Here is a 21492-nt window from a genome sequence, read left to right as displayed (position 1 = left end):
TGGAAGAACTGAGATGTGTGCGCGCGACTGAACTGATATGGCGCCCAGAGTGATGAGGCAGCGAGGTTATGGCGTGGCGGGTGAATGAGTGCCTGCCTGCTATGGAAATCGCGTGTTTCCTGGGAATGCATAAGTAATGTGGCGGGTTTGGGACGATATGGTGTAAAAACCCGCCATCACAGCCGGTGGGTTGTTTTACCTGCCCACCCACAACTGCACTTAGTGCAAATCTTGGATGATTCTGCCCTTAAAAATAGCTGCTAAGAAGAAGCTGGTCTAATTTCTTGCCATCTACAAAACCAAATCACACTTAATTCTTAAAGTGTATTTCTTTAAGTGCTACACCAAAATACGTTCTGCTGTTGAAGGTAGGCTCAAAAATGTTGAAGTTTTAGGCCTCTTTATTGGTTACCAGAACAATCCGGGCACAGCATATATATGCGGGTTTAACAGCAAAATTAAACACTTTCGCTAGCATTTTACATTGGTTGGGCAGGCTTGGCGGGAGCGGGCGGGGGTGGTTAAGGACCGCCCTGCATGGATCCCGAGCGGTAGCACTGAGTGCTACTTGTGCGGGTGGGGTGAAGGAGGGAGAGTCAGGTCCAACGCTCTTTCGCGCATGCATATGAAAGCACGCTTTAATCTCCCTGAGGCATGGAGCTGCCTCAGGGAGATTAAAGTGCTTTTTAAGAAAAAAATAAGGACAGTTAAAATTTAATGAAACATGTCCCCTCACGTGGCTGTGTCACATGAGATGGGACACATTTTTATCTTCAAAATAAAGTTTTTATATAATTAGCATTAGCTTAGGAAACCTCATCCCACTTGTGGATGAGGTTTCTTAAAAAAGGTAAAGGCCTCTTGGCCTTTACGCCTACCTGCCAACCATTAGGCTGCCAGCTAAACATTAGGTTGGTTGGGCAGTGTAAATTTGAAGTTAATTAGTACGTTAATGGCCTTAATAGGCCTTTCAAATATTGACGGGCGTACAGCCCACTCTGGTGCACGCCCGCTGAACTAAATATTGCGAGATGGTGTGATGATGTTGGGACACACACCCGACATCATCGCGCATCATTTTATGTTCCGGCGTGTCAGGCGCATGCCCGCACACCAAATGGAACATTCTTCCCTTTAGTTTGGTAGTCAGTAAAGCAATCATCACTGGGAGGCCTGAATTTCCAACTATTTTGAGTCCGTTTTCAAAAGCAAAAATACAAAAATACCATTTCCTAAATAACAAAAAATAAACAGGCCACTTTACAATGACAAAACATGAATAGATGTAGTACTAATCTTAATAGCAATAGCTTCATAAGCACAAACAAGTGGACTTTTTGGGCAGCATTTAGTGAAATATCACTTTAAGTTTGATTTTGTAGAAAAGTAAAAACTCCGTCCAGCTTCTTCTTAACAGCTATTTTAAATGTACAGTACAGTCACAATGAGTAACAATCACCATTTGATAGCAGTGGATAAGAACATTATGTGGTTCTGATGGGTTCCTTCACTTTCCAGTAAACCAATACCCATCAAGGTTACATGTTTTGTACCAGGTGTTGGAAGGAATTTCCACAGTAAGAAATAAAGCAATGCTCCTATGTGAAAGATATCTTTATGAGACAACTCTTCTGGCTAGGAGCCTTACCCACTGGGACTGCTTATTAAAAACTCAGTTCACAATCCCCTGTGTTTTTTCCTTCATCGAAATGAATGGATGGAAGTTTTTGGGCTGCAAGCTCCCATTTTGTTGTTCAGGCTGGATAAAGCTCCTTGCTGGGCGATCACCTTGGTAAAAATTACCCCTCTGATCTAATTCCGAGAACATCTTCATTAGGCACTTAAAAAAAAGGAATTCTATAGCAACACATAAAGCAAGAAGGCCAGATTTCGGAGTCAAGAAAATATATTATCAGCTCCCCTGAGGGGCCTAGTCAGCAGATGCACCATGTGGTTTGGTTGTGAGCCAGTACAAGCAAAGAAGAGGCAAGATCTGTGCTGAGTTAGGACATCTCTGCATGGACAACAGTGAGGGTTAGAAAATAAGCCTGTATATTCCCAGAATACAGAGGGCAAAAATTGACCAATTTTCCCACAGTTGATTCAATGATCCAATCAGAAAATGTGCAAATGTGAATGTTGGTTAAAAACCAAGTGGTGACCACTGTACATTGACCAACGCACCAGTCAGCTACCCAGGCATGAACAATAGTTACTCAGGCGAGGAGGCACTGAAGTATTGTCAGTTCCTGCAGGATTGTACTCCAAGCATAAATTGCTGCTATTAGTCTGAAGGGGAAAGAGGAGAAAACTGGAAAGGAAATAAAAATATTTCTCACTCCGAAGGTGAAAATTTGGGGAACTATTCCATTCAAGTTCTAATCCTTTCAACTGAAATACAAAATCTAGCTAAGATATATTGTCCCACGTGTGAGAGACAACCAACTTTATTAAAGAAACCAGGAGAGTGATCAAATGATTGTTTTCCACTATGCAATGTAGAAAACATCTTTTGTACAGCTATCGTTCAAACAAACAATAGATTAAATATCTGACATGCTGGCTAGAGATGCCTGGAATGACACAAGTTAAATAATTATGGGACACCAGTAACAAAGGGGTTAAATTCTAGAACAAATTAATCTACAGTCTGACTTGTCAAAAACTCTTCTTTGTACCAAAAATACTATTCCCAAACAACAAAAATAAACAAACCATTTTACAATAATGAAGTGTGAAGGGAATGCAGCATCAATATTAATCTTAATAGAAATATCTTTAAAAGTATTTAGAACAAAATACAATTTGACTACTACTTGTATTTTTCTACTCACTGCAAAAGAGGCTTAATGCAACTTACATAGTGTGTTACTATGAAAAAGGGACGTATACTGTTACTATTTTTGACCTGCTCTATCAAAATGAATCTAGTTTTCGTCAAAATGGTTGGGGCCATTTTAAGAAGATTAATAAGTTGTGATGTAATATTATTACTATTTTAATGACAAACATAAGTATTTATTTTCTAGAGATTATTTTCAATTAAGGATCATTACCAAGCTAATTTTACTACATCTTACTTTGTGGAGTCTTGCTGTCTCTGCAACGTAAGCACACTTTAAAAGTTGAATTCAGAATTGATCAACTGAACAGCAACTCAAGACTCATTTTGTTAGAGCAGCTTTACATTTCGTGCATTTATATATACTTTTGGAGCCTGTCTATTGTGCTGAAGTGTAGTTACAGAAAACAGTTGTTCTCGCATCTGACCCAAAGTGCTTCCAGATAAACGTTTGCGTGTTTAACCGCTCATTGGATAATCAGGCTTGAATGAGCATAATGTCTTTGATATGGGTTAGTACTCCATAAATAACATCTTCTCACAAAGATCATACAAGATTGTACAACTGCATTGCCTCTCGTGCTTCAGGTTGCATCACAAGATATTTTGCCATTGCCCGCCAGTGAAATACGTTCTCTCCAATTGCTTCAATCTTTACTGGCCTGGGAACTCCTTGTGCCAGTAACAATTATTTGAATATCAAAGGCTTGTTCCAAGTTTTACAAGCAGATGTCTGTGAGTTTACTGCCTGAGCGCTGATAATGTTCATTACTAAGACTTCCACATTTAATAGAGTCTTGCCAGGCTTGGAATGAAATGCAGTGTTGAATTAATACCAGGACTCATTACTGCGAAAGTGTGTCTTCATTGATTCTATTCTGATATTATGGAGACATCCTGTCTCACCACTATTGGTAGAAAATGGGCTGAAGGATGTTTCCGCCTCGTTTTGTGTCCTCTCCGTGGAGACCCTTTTCCATTTAAGGCCACAAACATTTGCCGTTCATTGTGCTTCCACTTCATGGAAGCATAGGTGTTGTAACCATTCTCTTCTATTCTTTCCTTAAGTTTGCAGTCATTATTAAACTCTTTCTGCAAAACAAAAATTAAAACAATGTTACAAAAATTGAACTTACAGATTTCTTTGGTGGCGGCATCATGGTGGGGTGGTAGAAATGGCGGAGAATGATCCTTTTTTAATACGGAGGCTGGTGAGGTGGAAAGTGAGGTCAAGAGGAACCCTATCATGGTTCTGGGAGGGAGGGGAAGGGGTGAGAGCTGATGTGCAGAAAATGGGTCGCACAGTCAATCATAGTAGGGGTAGAAATCCTCAGTTAAGGAAAAAGACATGTCAGAGGTAAAATTGTGAAAGGTAGCATCATCACAACAGACACTAGAAACAGATGGAGAAACTGGAAGGATGGATTGAAGCTCATACAGGAAGCTGGGCATGAGGATCAGCCAAGATAACTGTGGGAGGTAGTGGGCTTAGAATAAATATTAGGAGGCAGCCCATACCCAGAATTGGAGACAGAGAATTCAAGGAAGGGGAGGGACCTAGTGAAGGCACCCCTGGGAAGCAGCGTTCATAATATGATTGAATTTTGCATTCATTCTGAGGGAGAAATGAGTGTGTCCAATACCGTATTTTAAACTTAAAATAAGGGCAATCATGAGGGCATGAAAGTAGACCTCGCTAATGTGAACTGGCAAATGAGGTTAAGGGATATATTAGTGGCAGACATTTAAAGAGATATTTCAGAATACACCAAATATATACATTCCAATGAGACAGAAATTCCAATGGGAGGTTGGGACAAGAGAGCTGGATAGAGGGCCAGTAATAGGTGGAGATAACCAAAAGATGTCACAGACAAAAGGACAAAGAGGTGTTGAAGGTGGTGATAGTATCTAAGGAATGTGCTAATTAAGTGTAGAAAGCAGGACAAGCAAGGTACAGATAGCCCTAGTGGGGATGGGGTGGGATGAAGGAATCAAAAAAGTCTAAAAGGTAGAGATAAAACAATGGATGGAAATACATTTAAAAATAATGGAAATAGGTGGGAAAAGAAAAATCTATATAAATTATTGGAAAAAACAGAAAGGAGGGGGAAAAATCAGAAAGGGGATGGGGATGGAGAAGAGAGTGCATGATCTAAAATTGTTGAACTCAATATTCAGTCTGGAAGGTTGTAAAGTGCCTAGTCGGAAGATGAGGTGCTGTTCCTCCAGTTTACGTTGAGCTTCACTGGAACAATGCAGCAAGCCAAGGACAGACATGTGGGCATGAGAGCAGGGCGGAGCGCCGAAACGGCAAGCGACAGGGAGGTCTGGGCAATGCTTGCGGACAGAACGAAGGTGTTCCACAAAGTGGTCACCCAGTCTGCGTTTGGTCTCCCCAGTGTAGAGGAAACTGCATTGGGAGCAACGAATGCAGTAGACTAAGTTGAGGGAAGTACAGGTGAAATGCTGCTTTACTTGAAATGAGTGTTTGGGCCCTTGGACGGTGAGGAGAGGGGAAGTGAAGGGCCAGGTGTTGCATCTTCTGTGGTTGCATGGGAAGGTTCCGTGGGAGGGGGTTGAGGTGCAGGGGCGACGGAGCACTCCTTCCAGGTGAAGTAACAATTTACTTGTACGTATTCGAATTTCGTATACTGTATTCGCTGCTCACAATGCAGCCTCACTCGGGAATCCCGCCAGCTTCCCCGTCACCTGGATTAAATACCCCCTGATCCCCTGACCCATTAGTTTGCAGCGGAGCACCTTGGTGCTTGAGCAAAATTTTATTAATTTTGCTTCCAGTTTCCACCCCTCCATCGTTTCCGCAGGGTCTATCTCTGGCGCTTCCCTTCCCTTCCTTGACCTCTCTGTCTCTATTTCTGGTGATGGACTGTCCGCCAGTGTCCATTACAAGCCTACTGACTCCCACAGCTACCACGACTGCAGCTCCTCACACCCCGCTTCCTGTGGGGGCTCCGTCCCATTCTCCTCGGTTCCTTCGCCTCCGTCGCATCTGTTCTGATGATGCACATTCCTCAGACATGTCCTCCTTCTTCCTTAACTGAGGTTTTCCACCCACGGTGGTTGACAGGGCCCTCAACCGTGTCTGGCCCATCTCCTGCGCATCCGCCCTCACGCGTTCTCCTCCCTCCCAGAAACATGATAGGGTCCCCCTTGTCCTCACTTATCGCCCCACCAGCCTTCGCATTCGGGGGATCGTCCTCCGCCATTTCCGCCAACTCCAGCATGATGCCACCACCAAACACATCTTCCCTTCACCCCCCCCCCGGCGGCATTCTGTAGGGATCGTTCCCTCTGTGACACCCTGGTCAACTCCTCCGTTGCCCTCTGCACCTCAACCCCCTCCCACGGCACCTTCCCATGCAACCACAGAAGATGCAACACCTGCCCCTTTACTTACCCTCTCCTCACCATCCAAGGGCCCAAACACTCATTTCAACTGAAGCAGCATTTCACCTGTACTTCCCTCAACTTAGTCTACTGCATTCGTTGCGCCCCATGCGGTTTCCTCTACATTGGAGAGACCAAACGCAGACTGGGTGACCGCTTTGCAGAGCACTTTCATTCTGTCCACAAGTGTTACCCAGACCTTCCTGTCGCTTGCCATTTCAACACTCCACCCTGCTCTCATGCCCACATGTCTGTCCTTGGCTTGCTGCATTGTTCCAGTGAAGCTCAACGCAAACTGGAGGAACAGCACCTCATCTTCTGACTTGGCACTTTACAGCCTTTCGGACTGAATATTGAGTTCAACAATTTTAAATCATGATACTCTCTTCTCCATCCCCACCCCCTTTCTGATTTTTCCTCCTCCTTTTTGTTTTTTCCAATAATTTAAATAGATTTTTCTTTTCCCTGCTATTTCCATTATTTTTAAATGTATTTCCATCCATTGTTTTATCTCTCCCTTTTAGCCTTTTTTGATTCCTTCACCCCAGCCCACCCCCACTAGGGCTATCTGTCCTTGCTTGTCCTGCTTTCTACCCGTAATTAGCTCAATCCTTTAGATAATATCACCATCGTCAACACTTCTTTGTCCTTTTGTCTGTGACATCTTTTGGCTATCTCCACCTATTACTGGCCCTCTATCCAGCTCTCTTTTCCCAACTCCCCCTTAAACCAGCTTATATTTCACCCCTTTTCTATTTTTCCTTAGTTCTGTTGAAGAGTCATGTGGACTCGAAACGTTAACTGTGCTCCTCTCCGCAGATGCTGCCAGACCTGCTGAGTTTTTCCAGGTATTTTTGTTTTTGTTTTCAATTTCCAGCATCTGCAGTTTTTTGCTCCTTACTTTTATTCCAATGGGAGGGTCCACTATTCGTGGCTAACTAAAAACGTTCAAGGCAGCATTAAATTTAAAGAAAAAGCACATAATTACGTAAAGATTGGTGGCAGGTCAGAAGATTGGAAAGAATATAAAGAACAGCAAAGAATGACAAGAAGATTAATAAGGAGGGAAAAATTAGCGTATGAGAGAAAGCTAGCTGGAACGATAAAGATGGATAACAGTTTCTATAGATAATTAAATAAGAAAAGAGTTAACAAAGTGAGCATTGCTCCTATAGACAGTGCATCTTGGGAACTGATAATGGAAAGTAGGGAGATAACAGATGAATTAAACTGGTATTTTGGTCTTCACTATAGAGGACACAAGTAACATCCTGGAAATAGCTGTAAATCAGGAAATGGAAGGGAAATATGAAATCAGGAAAATTACAATCACCGGGGAAGTGGTATTGAGAAAATTGTTGGGCTTCAGGCTGACGAGTCCCCAGGTCTAGGTGGACTTCACCCTAAGTCTTAAAAGAATTGACCAGTGAGATTGTTGATGCACTGGTTTTAATTTTCCAAAATTCCCTAGATTTAGTGAAGGTTCCATTAGATTGGAAAATAGCAAATATTGCTCCTTTATTCAAAAAGGGAGGGAGACATAAAGCAGGAAACTATAGGCCAGTTAGTCTAATACCTGTCATAGGGAAAATGTTAGAAGCTATTATTAAAGATGTTATAGCAGGGCACTTAGAAAAATTCAAGGCAATCAGGCAGAGTCAACATGGTTTTGTAAAAGGGAAATCATATTTAACCAATTTATTGGAGTTCTTTGAAGGAGTCACATGTGCTGTGGATAAAGGGGAACCGGTGAATGTTCTATACTTAGATTTCCAGAAGGTATTTGATGAAGTGCCACATCGAAGGTTATTGCAGAAAATAAAAGCTCATGGTGTAGGGGGTAACATATTGGCACAGATAGAAGATTGACTATCTGACAGGAAGCAGAGAGTTGGCATAAATGGGTCTTTTTCTGGTTGGCAGGATGTAGCCAGTGGTGTGCCACAGGATCAGTGCTGGGGCCTCAACTTCTTACAATTTCTATAAATGACTTGGACGAAGGGTCCAAAGGAATGGTTGCTAAATTTGTGGATGACACAAAGATAGCTAGGAAAGTAAATTGCAAAGAGGATGTGAGGAGGCTACAAAGTGACATATATAGGTTAAGTTATTATGCAAGCACAGCAGGTAATTGGGAAAGCTAATAGGAAGCTTTATCGTGAGAGGAATTGATTACAAAAGTAGAGAGATTTTGCTTCAGCTATACAGGGCATTGGTGAGATCACATCTGGCGTATTGTGTATAGTACTGGTGTCATAATTTAAAGAAAGATGTAAATGTTTGAAAGTAGTTATGAGAAGGTTTATTAGGCTAAAATTAGGAACGGCCGGGTTGTCTGATGAGGAAAGGTTGGAAAGTTTAAGCTTGTATCTACTGGAATTTAGAAGAGTAACGGGCGACTTAATTGAAACCTTTAAGATCCTGAGGGGTCTTGACAGGGTGGATGTGGAGAGAATGCTTCCTCTTGTGGGAGAATCTAGAACTAGGGGTCACTGTTTAAAAATAAGCGTTGCTCATTTAAGGCAGAGGTGAGGATAATTTTTTTCTCTCAGAGGTTTGTGAGTCTTTGGAACCCTCTTCCTCAAAGGACAGTGAAAGCAGAGTCTTTGAATATTTTTAAGACAGAGCTAGATAGTTTCTTGATTAACAAGGGGATGAAAGATTATCAGGGGCAGAATTTTCTGCCTGTCGGGTGGGTGGTGCAGGAGCGGGCGTAGGTGGGTGCAGACCCAATCGCCGCCCGTGATTCGCGGCTCCCGAGGACAGCGGGAGTGGGCGGGCGGCGGCGGGGCTGCAGTGACCACCGGGTCCAGCGGTGACCCGGAGGCCTGTTAAAAAGGTTGCTGCAGCCTTTCAAAGGTTGTGAATCACGGCCAGTGGAAGGGCTCCCCAGAGAGGTGCTGGTGAGCAGGCCAGGCAGGAGGGTAGGGCAGGGGGGCACTGTGCCCCTCGTTTTTCTGATGATTGCCTTGCTGCTCTCCTCAAGGAGGTGGCAGCATGGTGGGAGGTCCTGGTACCTCAGGATAGGAGGAGGAGGCCCTCCCCACATGGCCAAACGTGCCTAGGAGGAGGTGGTAGAGGTGGTGAGCTCCCGTGACGTTGGGCAATGCACCTAGATCCGGTGTCACAAGTGTTCCAATGACCTGTTGTGGTCAGGAAGGGTGAGGACAATGTTGGCATTGGTCAATTAACCAACCCCAACCCCAACCCCCCCCCAGCCCTGGTGCGCAGCCCCCCCCTCCACAGCCCCACCACCAACAAGTCTGAGTGTAGTGACTGCATTGAATCATTGATGGCATGTGTCCTTCGCTGGGTGGGCCAGCAGATATTGCCCATGCTGAGGTCACCCTGAGAGGGTGGTGAAGAGATGGGTTCTGCACCCACAGCATGTGGTACACTGAGACCCACATGACTGTTTTGGGGGCAACCTGGAGGAGCTGCACCTAGGCGCAGAACTGGAACTCCAGGACATGTCAAAGTCAGGGTGATGACATGCTGGGAGGGGGGCTTCAAGGTGTCGTAGCACCAATCCATCTGCTGCCCTCTGCGCTCCACGTGCTTGTACCTCCTTGCTATGGAAGGTTAGACCGTGTGGTGCCTAATGTGAAGTAGGCAGAAGTTGGCCAAGGGGATGGGGGGTGGACATGCTTTGCATTTTTGTGTGAGTGTTCGGCAGCAGCAGGGTGAGGAGGCACTGCAGTCCTGCAATGTCCCACTCTGGTTGGGGTGGGCCGTCCGCAAAGAGAATCCAGGTACAAGTAGCACTAATCAATGCTCTTCTCTCCTTTTCAGGAGAAGAATGCACATAATGCAGCCAAGCGGTTGAGGACTGGTAGAGGGCCAGCCCAGTTGGCGATTCTCAGCCACTTCGAGCAGGAGGCTCTAGACCTGGAGAGGTGCCATACACACAGGTCCACCGGTGTCGGTGAGGCTGGGGAGCCACAGGCAGTTATGTTTGCCCAGCAGTGAGATCTCCATTGTTCTCCCAACAGCCATAGCAGTGTTGAATGTTTAGTGATTGAAGTTTGCAACATGCTTGACCATTGCTTATGGAAGGATGAGCACATAATGATCCAGGGGACAGGGATACACATTGACATTGTCTCCACGTTAACTGATCCAATGTCCTTGTTCTTCCTTTCAGCATCAGCAGAGCAGGGCTGTTAGGAGGAGCAGCAGAGGACCCCTCTCACACCTGAGGGCCCTGAAGTCTCACCAGCATCACACCATCTCTGTCAGGCAGGCACCAATGCAGATACTAGCACCTCGGTGAGAATTAGAGCATTGGCTAATGGTGAGGACAGTTCACAGTTGCTGGAGGAGCTGGTAGAGACAGAGAGTGCCCATGATGCCAGCAGTCGGAGGAATGCAGGAGACCAGTCACATGCGCAGTCGGTGCCTGATGATGTGCCTCTGGGGTCGTTTGTGATGCAGCAAATGCAGGAAATGCGGCCGAGTATGCGGGAGCATCTGGGGGAGATACATAAGCCTATCCTTGGCTTTGTGTCCGTGGTGGTGGAGTCTATGCAGACTATTGCAGAAACAATGAGCCACATGTCCGAGCGCCATGCCTCCTCCATGGAAAGAGTGGTGACTCTCGTAGAGAGGCTCCTCCTGGAGACTCGTCAGGGCTTCCTGGGGATGCGGTCCGACCAGCAAGCCCTCACATCGGCATTGACCTCAGCTGGTCAGTGCCAGTGTGGGAGATGGTCTGGGCACCAAGTTTCCCAACTCGGTGCCTATCCATCCATGGTGAACAGGGAGGTCCGAAGCGACCTCACGTTGTCGCAGCAGCTGCCTGTTGTCTCTGCGGGTTCCTCTCAGGGTGCTCCAGATGAGGGCGGCAGCTCCTCCGCCCCTCTGCCAGTGACCGTTGCATCTGGTGAGGCTACGACGACAGGGCAGATGCCAGCTGTGGAACTGGCAGCTCCTTCCCAGGCGGGGCCAGCACAGGCTCCATGGGCTAGAGAACGACCGCTAAGGTCATCGAGGCCAACAGGACAGCAGAGTCAGCAGGTTGTCCCAGATGCCACACCCAGCGATGGAGCAGCACCCGAAAATGTAAACATAAGGCACCTTTGGCACACCTCGGGTTTATCAGTGGTGCTTTTGTGTTGGCCCACAATGAGAACTTTATGAGTTGGCGTGATTTTTAACTTTTTTGTCATTTTGTTTTCTTAAGCTTCTTTGGTTGCAATATTAAATTCAGACATATCACCATGGCTGAGGGTGCCTCTTTTCCTCTGGAGGTGGATGGTTTCCAATAATGTTAAAAATGTGGGACATTTAGTTTTATTAGCAAGGCCCTTAGTTAATGTTCCTATCCAGGCAGATTTTGTACTTAGGCATCAAGTATGGAGCCTGCAGCCCAGGCTTGTCCTGGAGGTCCATATGTGGTGGGCTAGCTGAAGGGTTGATGGATTAAAGCATTCCAGGTGTCCCTGCCTCCCTGGAGTATTCCCGGGTCAGCGTCTACCCCCTCAGCATTTCCCTGTGTGTGCTCACCCTTGGACTCACTGCTGGACTGATGGTGTGCAGCCACAGCCACTGTGTCTACATCTTCATTGTCAATAACATCCCCTCTTTCCAGCGCAAGATTGTGGAGAGCGCAGCATGAAACCACAATCAGCGACACATGATCTGAGTGGTACTGGAGTGCGCCCCCTGAGCAGTCAAGGCATCGGAAGTGCTTCTTGAGAAGACCAATGCCTCTCCACCACAGCCCTTCTGGAGCCGTGGCTCCTATTCTACCACTGCTCAGCTTCTGTTCTTGGATGGCGGAGAGGCGTCATGAGCCACTTTCTGAGGGGAAAGCCCTTGTCACCCAGCAGCCATCCATCCAGCCGGGCTGGAGCACTGAAGAGCCCTGGCACCTGGGAGTGTCTGAGGATGTAGGCGTCGTGGGAGCTGCCTGGGTACCTTGCACAGACTTGTAGAATCTGCATCCTGTAATCACACACTATCTGCACGTTCATGGAGTGGAAGCCCTTCCTGTTGACGAAGGCACTGGGCTCACCTGCTGGCGCCTTGATGACCACATGTGTACAGCCTATTGCACCCTGGATACGGGGGAAGCCAGCAATGGCCGCGAAGCTTCTGACTCACTGTGTCTGGCTTGCCTGGCGGCAGCGGTAGTGGATGAACTTCAATACACGTCTGAATAGAGCGTCTGTAACCTGCTTGACAGAGGTGTGGACAGCTGATTGGGAGACACTGCAAAGATCACCCACTGACCCTTAGAAGGAGCCAGAGGCATAGAAGTTGAAGGCAGCTGTGACCTTTAGAGCCACTGGCATGGGGTGTCCACCCACACAGTTTGTGGAGATCTGAGGCCCAATCATCTGACAAATGTAGTTGACTGTCTCCCTTGAAAGACAGAGCCTCCTTCGGCACTGCGCCTCAGACATATTGAGGTAGCTGCTTCTCTGCTTGTATACCCTGGCAGCAGGATAGTGGTGTCTTCTGTGGCCCCTTCCACCTTGGACTACCTCTTGGCCCTGCGCCCCTTGTGCCTGCGCCTGTCCTCCCAAAGCTGGCTCCCCTGGAGCCTGAATGTGCACCCCTGGCCACCTCCCCCTTCTAGCCCACCCTTCCTCCTCAGGGGAGGTGCCTTCAGTGGAGAGTTCAGCTTCCATCCCCAGGCTAAGGGAAGGCTTCCTGAAACTACAAACCCAAAATATATTCCTCACTGCAGAGTGCTGGCCTGAAGGTTCTGATTCCAGACCAAGCAGCTGGAATGTGATTTGAAGTATTGCAGATCACAAAGGCAAGTATCAGTGACTTTGAAAAAACAATATTTGACAGGGCACACTCGCAAACCCACTGAGCCCTCTTGTCCCGCCCTTGGATGAGGTTTATACAAATGTGTCCTACCCGCCTGCCTGTTGCGCTCATGCGCCGACACAAAGATTGCATGAGCGCTGAAAAATCACCATCGATTGGCACCTCAAGGACCTTAAGTGGCCCATTAATTAATGGCTGGTGCGCATTGGCTATTATCGCACACCTGCCCAGCGAAATTTTGTGATGGCGTGCAGTGACGTCGAGACACTCAACCGACATCACCATGTGTCATTTTACATGCGAGCTTGCTGGGCACGCCCCTGCATGCCAACAGGAAAATTCTGGCCCAGTAGTAGGCAGGAATTTGGGGTTGAGGTTACAATCAGATTAGCTAAGATCTTATTTAATGGCGAGGCAGGCTTGAGGGGCTGAGTGGCCTAATTCATTTGCTCTTATGTTCGTACATATGTTTGTATGGAAGTGTGAGAGATGGATCATGTCAAGGTGAGGGAAGGGTGGAAATTGGAAGCAAAATTGATTAATTTTTCTCGTTCTAACTAACTAATCACTACTTAGTAATCTCCCACAATGAAATACCCTAATAAGTAACTGATGAATACTTATATAAGTATTATTGAGTCAATATCTTGGCAGTGCATTAACTTGAGGTGGCTCATAAAGCTATTTTTTAACTTTAGATTACCTTGACAATTTTGACATGGCTGTTTTACAAACTCATATTAAAAAACTTCACTTATCCTGATTGTCTACTATTGCCTGCATAAAACAGTGGACTTAATTGTTTATTCAATAATTTAAGAAGTTAAATGAAAACAAAATAAATTAAAATTCATTTGGTATTAGAGGTTGTGTATCACATTTTTTTGTTCAGATTGGTCCAGTGAATAAATTGTTTTCAGATTGCTTATTCATTGCTGGAAGTGATCTTTGTGGCCCTGTTCCACAGGGACGGTTATTCATGTATAATAGAGTGTGACTGTTCTCAAGATATGACAATATCATTTTATGCGGACATGAATCAGAGAGTTTATCAAGGATAGAACAATACAGCCATTCTGAATAGGAGGGAGTTGCTGGGATGGTGAAAACAAACCTGTTCAATGATTTACAAATCTGCAAGTAATAATTGGAGTAATTGTACTATTGCTGGTTAAACTGTCAAAATCATCACGCTTCCACTGAGTGTCTGGATTGTACTTTTATGTAACAAATTGTACTTTTTTACTTAAATGTTGATCTGATCCTGTTTACAAAATGCCAATATATCCATTCTAAGTTGAACTCATTAATATGTAGAACATTCCCAATAAATCTTATGGAAGAAGTTTGTTCTTCACATATAGAATTTTCTGGCCCATGTCCTCTCCCTTACATGTCCATCATCTCTTATTTCTACCCCACCCATCATCATGAACCCACAAAGCTCCTTACCTCAGTAAACTTCAATTTCAAAGTCAATTTCAGAAAATTTCAAAGTCTTTGATTCCAAACTCTCCATTTGCAATATTCAGTGTCATTGACAACCCCACCCCGGCTCATCACACCACACGATCTGAACAATCTTCCCTAGCAATACATCCTAGCCAGCTTTCTCTACTCCTTTAACCTTGGATTATTGCTGATTTCCTTTCCCCTCTTCTTCACCATTGGAGGCCATCCTTTCAATTATTGGGCTATAAATTGGACTTTGTTGCACATGCACAATGACAGTTTTGGGACCAACGTCTTGTGTTCAAAGAGATCTGAATAATGTCTGCTCAGAAACTGGGTAAGCCATTTTTCAGTCACCCCGGCAACTGCCTAACACAGGCATTAGATCCCTTAATTACGTAAGTGAGGGGCCTAACGTCCTTTATGGACCCCTCACATGAAAAGGTGGTGATAAGTGGGTCAGGCCTGCCCTACTCAGGTTCCTTCAGCTGCTGCCAACTGAAGGAAAGCTTTCTGAAAAGAATAACCTGTTGAGAAAACTTCCCGTGAGCCATAAGGAGTGTTTTGTCGACTATACAATGCCTCTCGATTGTGACCTTCCTCCCCCAACCCACCAACGCCTCGCCATCTGTCCCACTGTCCCTTCCAAGTAAAATGTTGCTACCTGTGAAGGTGAGAATGGTTTTGGCGCCTCACACAATAAATGTTAATGAGGTTCACAGCTCAATTTCGGGCTGACTTCACGAGTTGCTTGTGCAGCCCCAGTCCTCTGCTTTGAAAAGCTTCCAAAAAATCATTCCCTAGATTTCCCCAAACTTCTCTTTTTCAGCTGTTAACCAGCTACTTGCATTTGTAAGTGCTGTGAGAAGTTCCCTTACACTGGCAGCTTTATGTAACTTTTAAAATAAAAACAGAAAATGTTGCATATACTTAGCAGGTCAGGCAGCATCTCTGGAAATAGAACTTCAGCTTGGTACTTATGAACATACAAATTAGGAGCAGGAGTAGGCCATTCAGCCCTCGAGCCTGTTCTGCCATTTGATAAGATCATGGCTGATGTGGCCTCTACTCTACTTTCCTGTCTATCCACATATATCCTTTGACTTCCTTGTCAATCAAGAATCTATCTAACTCAGCCTTAAAAATATTCAGTGTCGCAGCTTCCACTACTCTCTGGGGACGAGAATTCCACTTACTAGCAACCCCGTGAGAGAACTGAGAGAAAAATTCCTCCTCATCTCTGTCTTAAATGGGAGACCCCTTATTTGATGATCTTCATTGACTTATAATATTAACTCTATTTCTCACTCAATGATTTTGCCAGAGTACTTCTGACACTTTCTGCTTTTATTTCAGATATCCAGATATCCTTTCAAAAGTCATTTTTATTTTGTTTATACAGCACACAATTACATATCTTCAAATACTGAAGGATAATGGCACATCTATGATCCTTGTTCTGTGCTGAGTTAGCTGAGTGGCAGTTGGAGTGCTACAGTTGCCCACTAGATTTGATGGAAAGGTGAATTAGCTAGTGTTCCTGTTCATGAATGTTGTATTAAAGGAAAGCATAGGCATGGGGACAAGTTTTTGCTGAACAATGACACTGTCACCGTTGACAAGCTCTATACTCATATATGAAGATTGTCCCTTTGGATGAGGTGAGTTACCAGATGGGGCCATGCAATATCTATGGAGCTGTACCCTGCTATGGGGTTGGCGCCTAAAGGACAGGTGGGGGGGGAAATTGGATGAGAAAAAAAATGATGCATTAAAAGGCATGTTTAGATCCCACAGTACCACAGAGTCCACAAGAGGAATAAAGTTAATACAGTAATTTTTCAACAATTAGTTCAATTAAATCTAATCTAATCAATCCAACCAACACAGCAGTAATCTGACAGTTGATATGTTCTGTGATTTAAGCTTTGGCCTGTTAGTAACTAAGTCAATTGCTGACCACATTATAATCTGCAGATAATTAAGCCATTAATCATTATAATCTCTTTTTAACTACATTATAATTGAAATGCTTTTAAAGAATACTTACTGAGCCATAGATCTTTCCTCTCTTGTTCATGGCCAAATAATAATTGCTGTTAATTGCTTTAATCGCCACAACCCCAACTTCCACAGACGTAATTTTCAGTATACCTGGAACAAAACAGAATAATCTTGTTACTATGAAGACCATAGCAGGGGTATTTCAGAGAATATAGTCTAAATACTACTGATTGCAAAAAGGAAAAAGATTTATATGGAGGCTGTAAAAACATCATATTCCTCATGCTGCACATGTGCTCCACAGAAGAAACAATGGCAATTCAAGGTGTCATGGAAATGAAGTTTAGACAATATGAACTATTTCACTGTAAACTCAAGTCCCCTCAGATACATTCAAGTTCTGCACAATGTGATAGTAATTTCTCAGTCTCACTGTGAGAAAGGACAGAAAAAGGATTGATGTAGCAGAAATTGTCACTAGGACCGTGGTTGGCTTGCAATGCTGAATCAACCAAGGACAAATGCTTCATCGCATCTGATCTGAATTTTACTGTAACAGAGATTAAATCATCGCCATTGAGCATGAAGTGAGGGAAAAGACTTTGATGGACATTTTGGCCTCTCCCTACCAACCTGTTTTTCTTCAGACAGGCGATACTGAGACTAAAATTGCAATGAGAAGCCTCCCGCTGTAGTAACAGGTGAAATAGACTGCTGCCTATTAACTGCTGTAAATAGTTGGAAGCCTCATTAATATGTATGTTAAGATCCGATGATGCTTATAGGATCTCAGTGTCATTTTAAAAATGAAAATGCGCTGTGCCTGTGCTGCTCAAGCTTTGGCCGCTGATGCTGATGATAAGTAGTTAAACCAGGGTAAAGAGATCACCACAGGCCATTCAGAAAAGGCCAACATTCAGTTCTGGGGCAGCTGCTACTGTGCCTCCACAAAAATCCTTCCGACTGCTGCCTAATTTCCCACCTCGCCCTACCCTCATAGTCCTGGCCCTATCCTGTAACCGACTCTGTCTGTTCAGGACCATGGTGAGGCTGCTGCACTTCCTGTTTGTTATGACCTCTTCCCACCATCAATCGGAGAGTTTCCTTTCAGTTTTGGAAATAGACAAGCAGCTTGTTGGGTCTATGCAAATGAGAGCCACCAAATGTTCGGTAACAATACGTGCAGCCAGCCCTTTGGCAAGAACATATTTGACTTAAAGGGAGCCAACATTAAAGCTCAGGTGACTGCACTTACAAAGGCAGTTTGTAAATGGACAATCACCAGAAATGGGCCAGGTTTCGTATCCCAGGAATGAACAGGACTTTTAACTGAACTTTTGAAAAAACAAGCTGGGGGCTGAAATTAAATAAATCAAACAGAGACAGAAATGATGATGCGATTTCATGAATATGTTAACTGAGAGATAGCTGATGCAATCAGACCACACAATGGTATGTGTTTGTCCAGATTTAAGTGACTGTCTTGACCATTGAACTCCTGTGGCCAAACTGTAAATAGCACTTATGAGTAAACAAGTTCCATTATGTCTGGGTTGGCACCCACATCCCTTAGCAATGCTAATTCTGAAGCTGCTTCAGAGGGTATAGCTTGTTCACCAATCTGATGATGCTGATAAACCCAAAATATTCCCCATTAAAACACCTTTATAAGTTAATGGGCTATTCATGAACCAGGATGTGGAATTGACACATGGTTTAAGATGTTACAATCAAAAGTAGGGTTTGCATCAATCATTATAATGGTGTGATTTTTGTACTATTAGAATCTTGCATTTAGGGACAGAGGCTGCGACTTGCAAGGATAACAGCAGCTGGGATTGATCATCACAGATGGGAACATACTTCTGTGAGTGATTGTCGGGGTGAGTAATGTTTGAGAGTAAAAAGAAACAGCTTTTATGGGTATTGAGTGAAATTGAAGGGAGCAGAGTAGTAACTTTTATAAGTTATCGGTGGTACAATGAACAGTTAAAATAACACTGAGTTGTACTGAGTTATGAGCCTTGACCCATTTACCCAAGCTGGATGGGTTCAACTCTGGAATTAGAGAGTAACCAGGGAGGTGGGGGTTCACCTAACTACACAGGCAGGTACTCCAATCTTTTGGGCCACTGACAACATAAGCTGAGAACGAAAATGGCTCAGGCATTGATTCCCTGATCAGCAGGATAATGTCACTCGAGCTTCTTGCACTTTGAAGAGAATTTCCATACTCTTGACTAGAATTGTCCTGGGTGGAGCAACTGAGACAGACTAATCATTCAGAGCTTCAACAAACATTGGAGCCAATGCTAAACTTGATGTTCTAACATTGGAGCTGCGGAGAAAAGCACATGATAAAATGTAGGTAGATCATACAGTAGACATCATGGGTGGAATTGTGCCAGAATTGCACTAATTCCAGTAGCGGGCGTGTAAATTGTTTTACTTGTTGGCCTGCCTCAATGGCGGGTTTTCAAGCTGTATCACCCCCTTCCTGCCTCATTATTTATGCAGTCACACAATGTTTCACTGGCAGGCTTCCACCGATTTGCACGCCGCACCCTCAGCTCACCGCTTCCGCACTCCGGGTGCCATATTTGAAGTGCAGCCATGCACACAGCTCTCAGTGCTTCCAGCCCAGGACTGCTGCACAGAAGACATGGCCCTGAAAGGCAAGAGGGCGGCAGCCCACTGTTTTTCTGACGCATCCCTGGAAGGCCTTTTGGACACCGTGGAGGTGCACCGTGATGTCCTCAAGCCCTGCTCTGGCCGCAGGAGGCCCATCAGTGTCACCACTCCTACTTGGGAGGCAGTGGTAGAGGTGGTCAGTGCCAAGTCTGCACAGAAGAGGTTGGCCATCCACTGCAGAAAGAGGATGAATGATCTCATCCGTGCTGCCAGGATAAGGTAACCATCTCATCACTCTAAACTCACACACTTACAAGACCATCACACAGTCACTGGCAGCTCACTCACTGCCAGCTCAAGGGACATCACCACTCACTCTCTAGCACACACCCTCACATCTCCACTGGAGGCTGCCTCCTTAGCCCTCACCCTCTTGAGGCCACTTGCACAGATTAACATGTGTCCCCACACACACTCTTTCCTCAGTACTGCCCTAGCCCTGCAGCCTCTTCCCTTGCCTGAGGCCAGTTCTCCCCATTCCCCAAGCAAGCCCTATCCCTGCACCCATTGAAAAGCCACCTCCGCCTTATGGCTGGTCTGGTACTTAGAGACCAGCTTGTGAGACCCCCTAAAATCGATGTGATGCTGTCTGTGAAGCCAGGCGCTGATGACCGCGAGTGCTGTCTGAAGCAAGATAGACAGACCAACCTCAAAATCCTGAGTGAAGTGCAGCTGACCAGGCAAGACGATAAGATGCAAATGCATTGGAATTAGGTTCCCAACGTTGGATGATGGGAAAGGCAGCCTGCCATTAATGGGTGGAGGGAATAATCACAAACTGGTTTCACAATGGCGTTAAACCAATTTTTGGCCTTCTCGCCATATTGTCCGCTCATGCCTGTCATGATGCCCGACGCCAAAGGGGATGGAAAAATTCCAGCCCAGGATAAATGATGTATCTTCTAAGTTTTTTTTTTCAACTCTTTCTTGGACTCGAACTCAAGTTCTGTTGAAGGGTCATGAGGACTCGAAACGTCAACTCTTTTCTTCTCCGCTGATGCTGCCAGACCTGCTGAGTTTTTCCAGGTAATTCTGTTTTGTTTTGGATTTCCAGCATCCGCAGTTTTTTTGTTTTTATCTTCTAAGTTTGTTTGGTAGGGGGAGATGGTGTTGTAATGGTAATATCACAGGGCTAGTAACCTAAATACCAAAGCTAATTCTCTGGGGACATGAATTCCAATTCCACCATATGAAATTTAAATTCAATTAGGTAAAAGAATCTGCACATGAATGTTAGCCTCAGTGATAGCGATCATAAAGCTTTCAATGATTATTGTTAAAAAAAGCTATCTGGTTCTGAAGAAGAGTTATACAGACTCAAAACGTTAACTCTGTCTTTGTCTCTCCACAGGTGCTGTCAGACCTGCTGAGCTTTTCCAGCACTATGTTTTTGTATCTGGTTCAATAATGTTGTTGAGGGAATGAAATCATCCTTACCTGGGCTTGCTTACATATTACTCCAGATCCAAAGCAATGTGGTTGCCTCATAAATGCTCTTTGCAATAGCTTAGCAAGCCACTCAGTTCAAAGGCAATTTGGGATGGGTAACAAATGCTGTGCTTGCCAGTGATGCCCACATCCCATGAAATAAATATGACTGATTATTATACTTATGAAAATCTACTTTGATATGCATAGTTTATCAATGTCCTAAGTAGGGCTTTACTTTTTAATAAATTAAATGTTTCAGAGCTGTTCAACATAAACAGTACAGACAACCATCAATTCCAACATTACCACATGACAAATAAAGCAATGTTGATGCCAATAGGCAAACATTTGGATACAATACTAAGCAATGTGGTAAGGTGGATTTAGCACACAAGTTAAATAATCATGAACCACCGACAAAAAAGGGGTTAAATGTTGATTTCCCACATGTTCTGTCACTTGTTGTTAGGTGAAAGTTCTGTGCTTATGAGGTTTTGGCCACTAATCTGAAGGTGTCCCTGGACTGAAGGTGGCATCTTGCGAGTGGACTTCCTCAGTAATAGGCAGATCTGAGTTTGCTAGAACTCAAATGTATTCTCTGTTTATTGTTGATTTTCTTCTGAGATGTAATGACAAGATGCGGGCAAGGACAGAGAACCAGATTGTCGGTGTTGGTTGCAGAATGATTTAGTTGCACGTCCTCGAGGTTTGTATGTACACTTCCTGCTCATGCTGCTACGCATTATTCAGCTACTGAGTAAACAAGGGCCAAGGTGACTGTCCGCAGGGTGTGAGCATCTGCTCCCCAGCTGGTCCCAGCTAAATTGTAGATTAAATTGATTGAATTGAGCCTAGTCTTTATTTTGGCTCTAGTTTTC

The 21492-nt window shown here is 44.7% G+C and overlaps 1 protein-coding gene across 1 annotated transcript in view; it reads right to left on the bottom strand.

Moving 5' to 3' along the window:
* Positions 1–2431: 2431 nt before the first annotated feature.
* The window catches only part of LOC121276264 (fibroblast growth factor 10-like), a 144980-nt gene continuing 125919 nt past the window's right edge, over positions 2432–21492 (bottom strand). Inside the window, exons 2-3 of the mRNA XM_041184530.1 lie at positions 16539–16642; positions 2432–3934 (exon numbers count right to left, since the gene is read on the bottom strand). Coding sequence (XP_041040464.1) covers positions 3716–3934; positions 16539–16642 — 323 coding nt within the window. The 3' untranslated portion in view covers positions 2432–3715. The remainder of the gene's footprint in view (positions 3935–16538; positions 16643–21492) is intronic.

The sequence above is a fragment of the Carcharodon carcharias genome, chromosome 1 (assembly GCF_017639515.1).
Source record: "Carcharodon carcharias isolate sCarCar2 chromosome 1, sCarCar2.pri, whole genome shotgun sequence".
Classification (NCBI taxonomy): Eukaryota; Metazoa; Chordata; class Chondrichthyes; order Lamniformes; family Lamnidae; genus Carcharodon; species Carcharodon carcharias.
The sequence above is the reverse complement of the archived record's forward strand: the minus strand, read 5'-3'. Positions and strand labels throughout refer to the sequence as shown.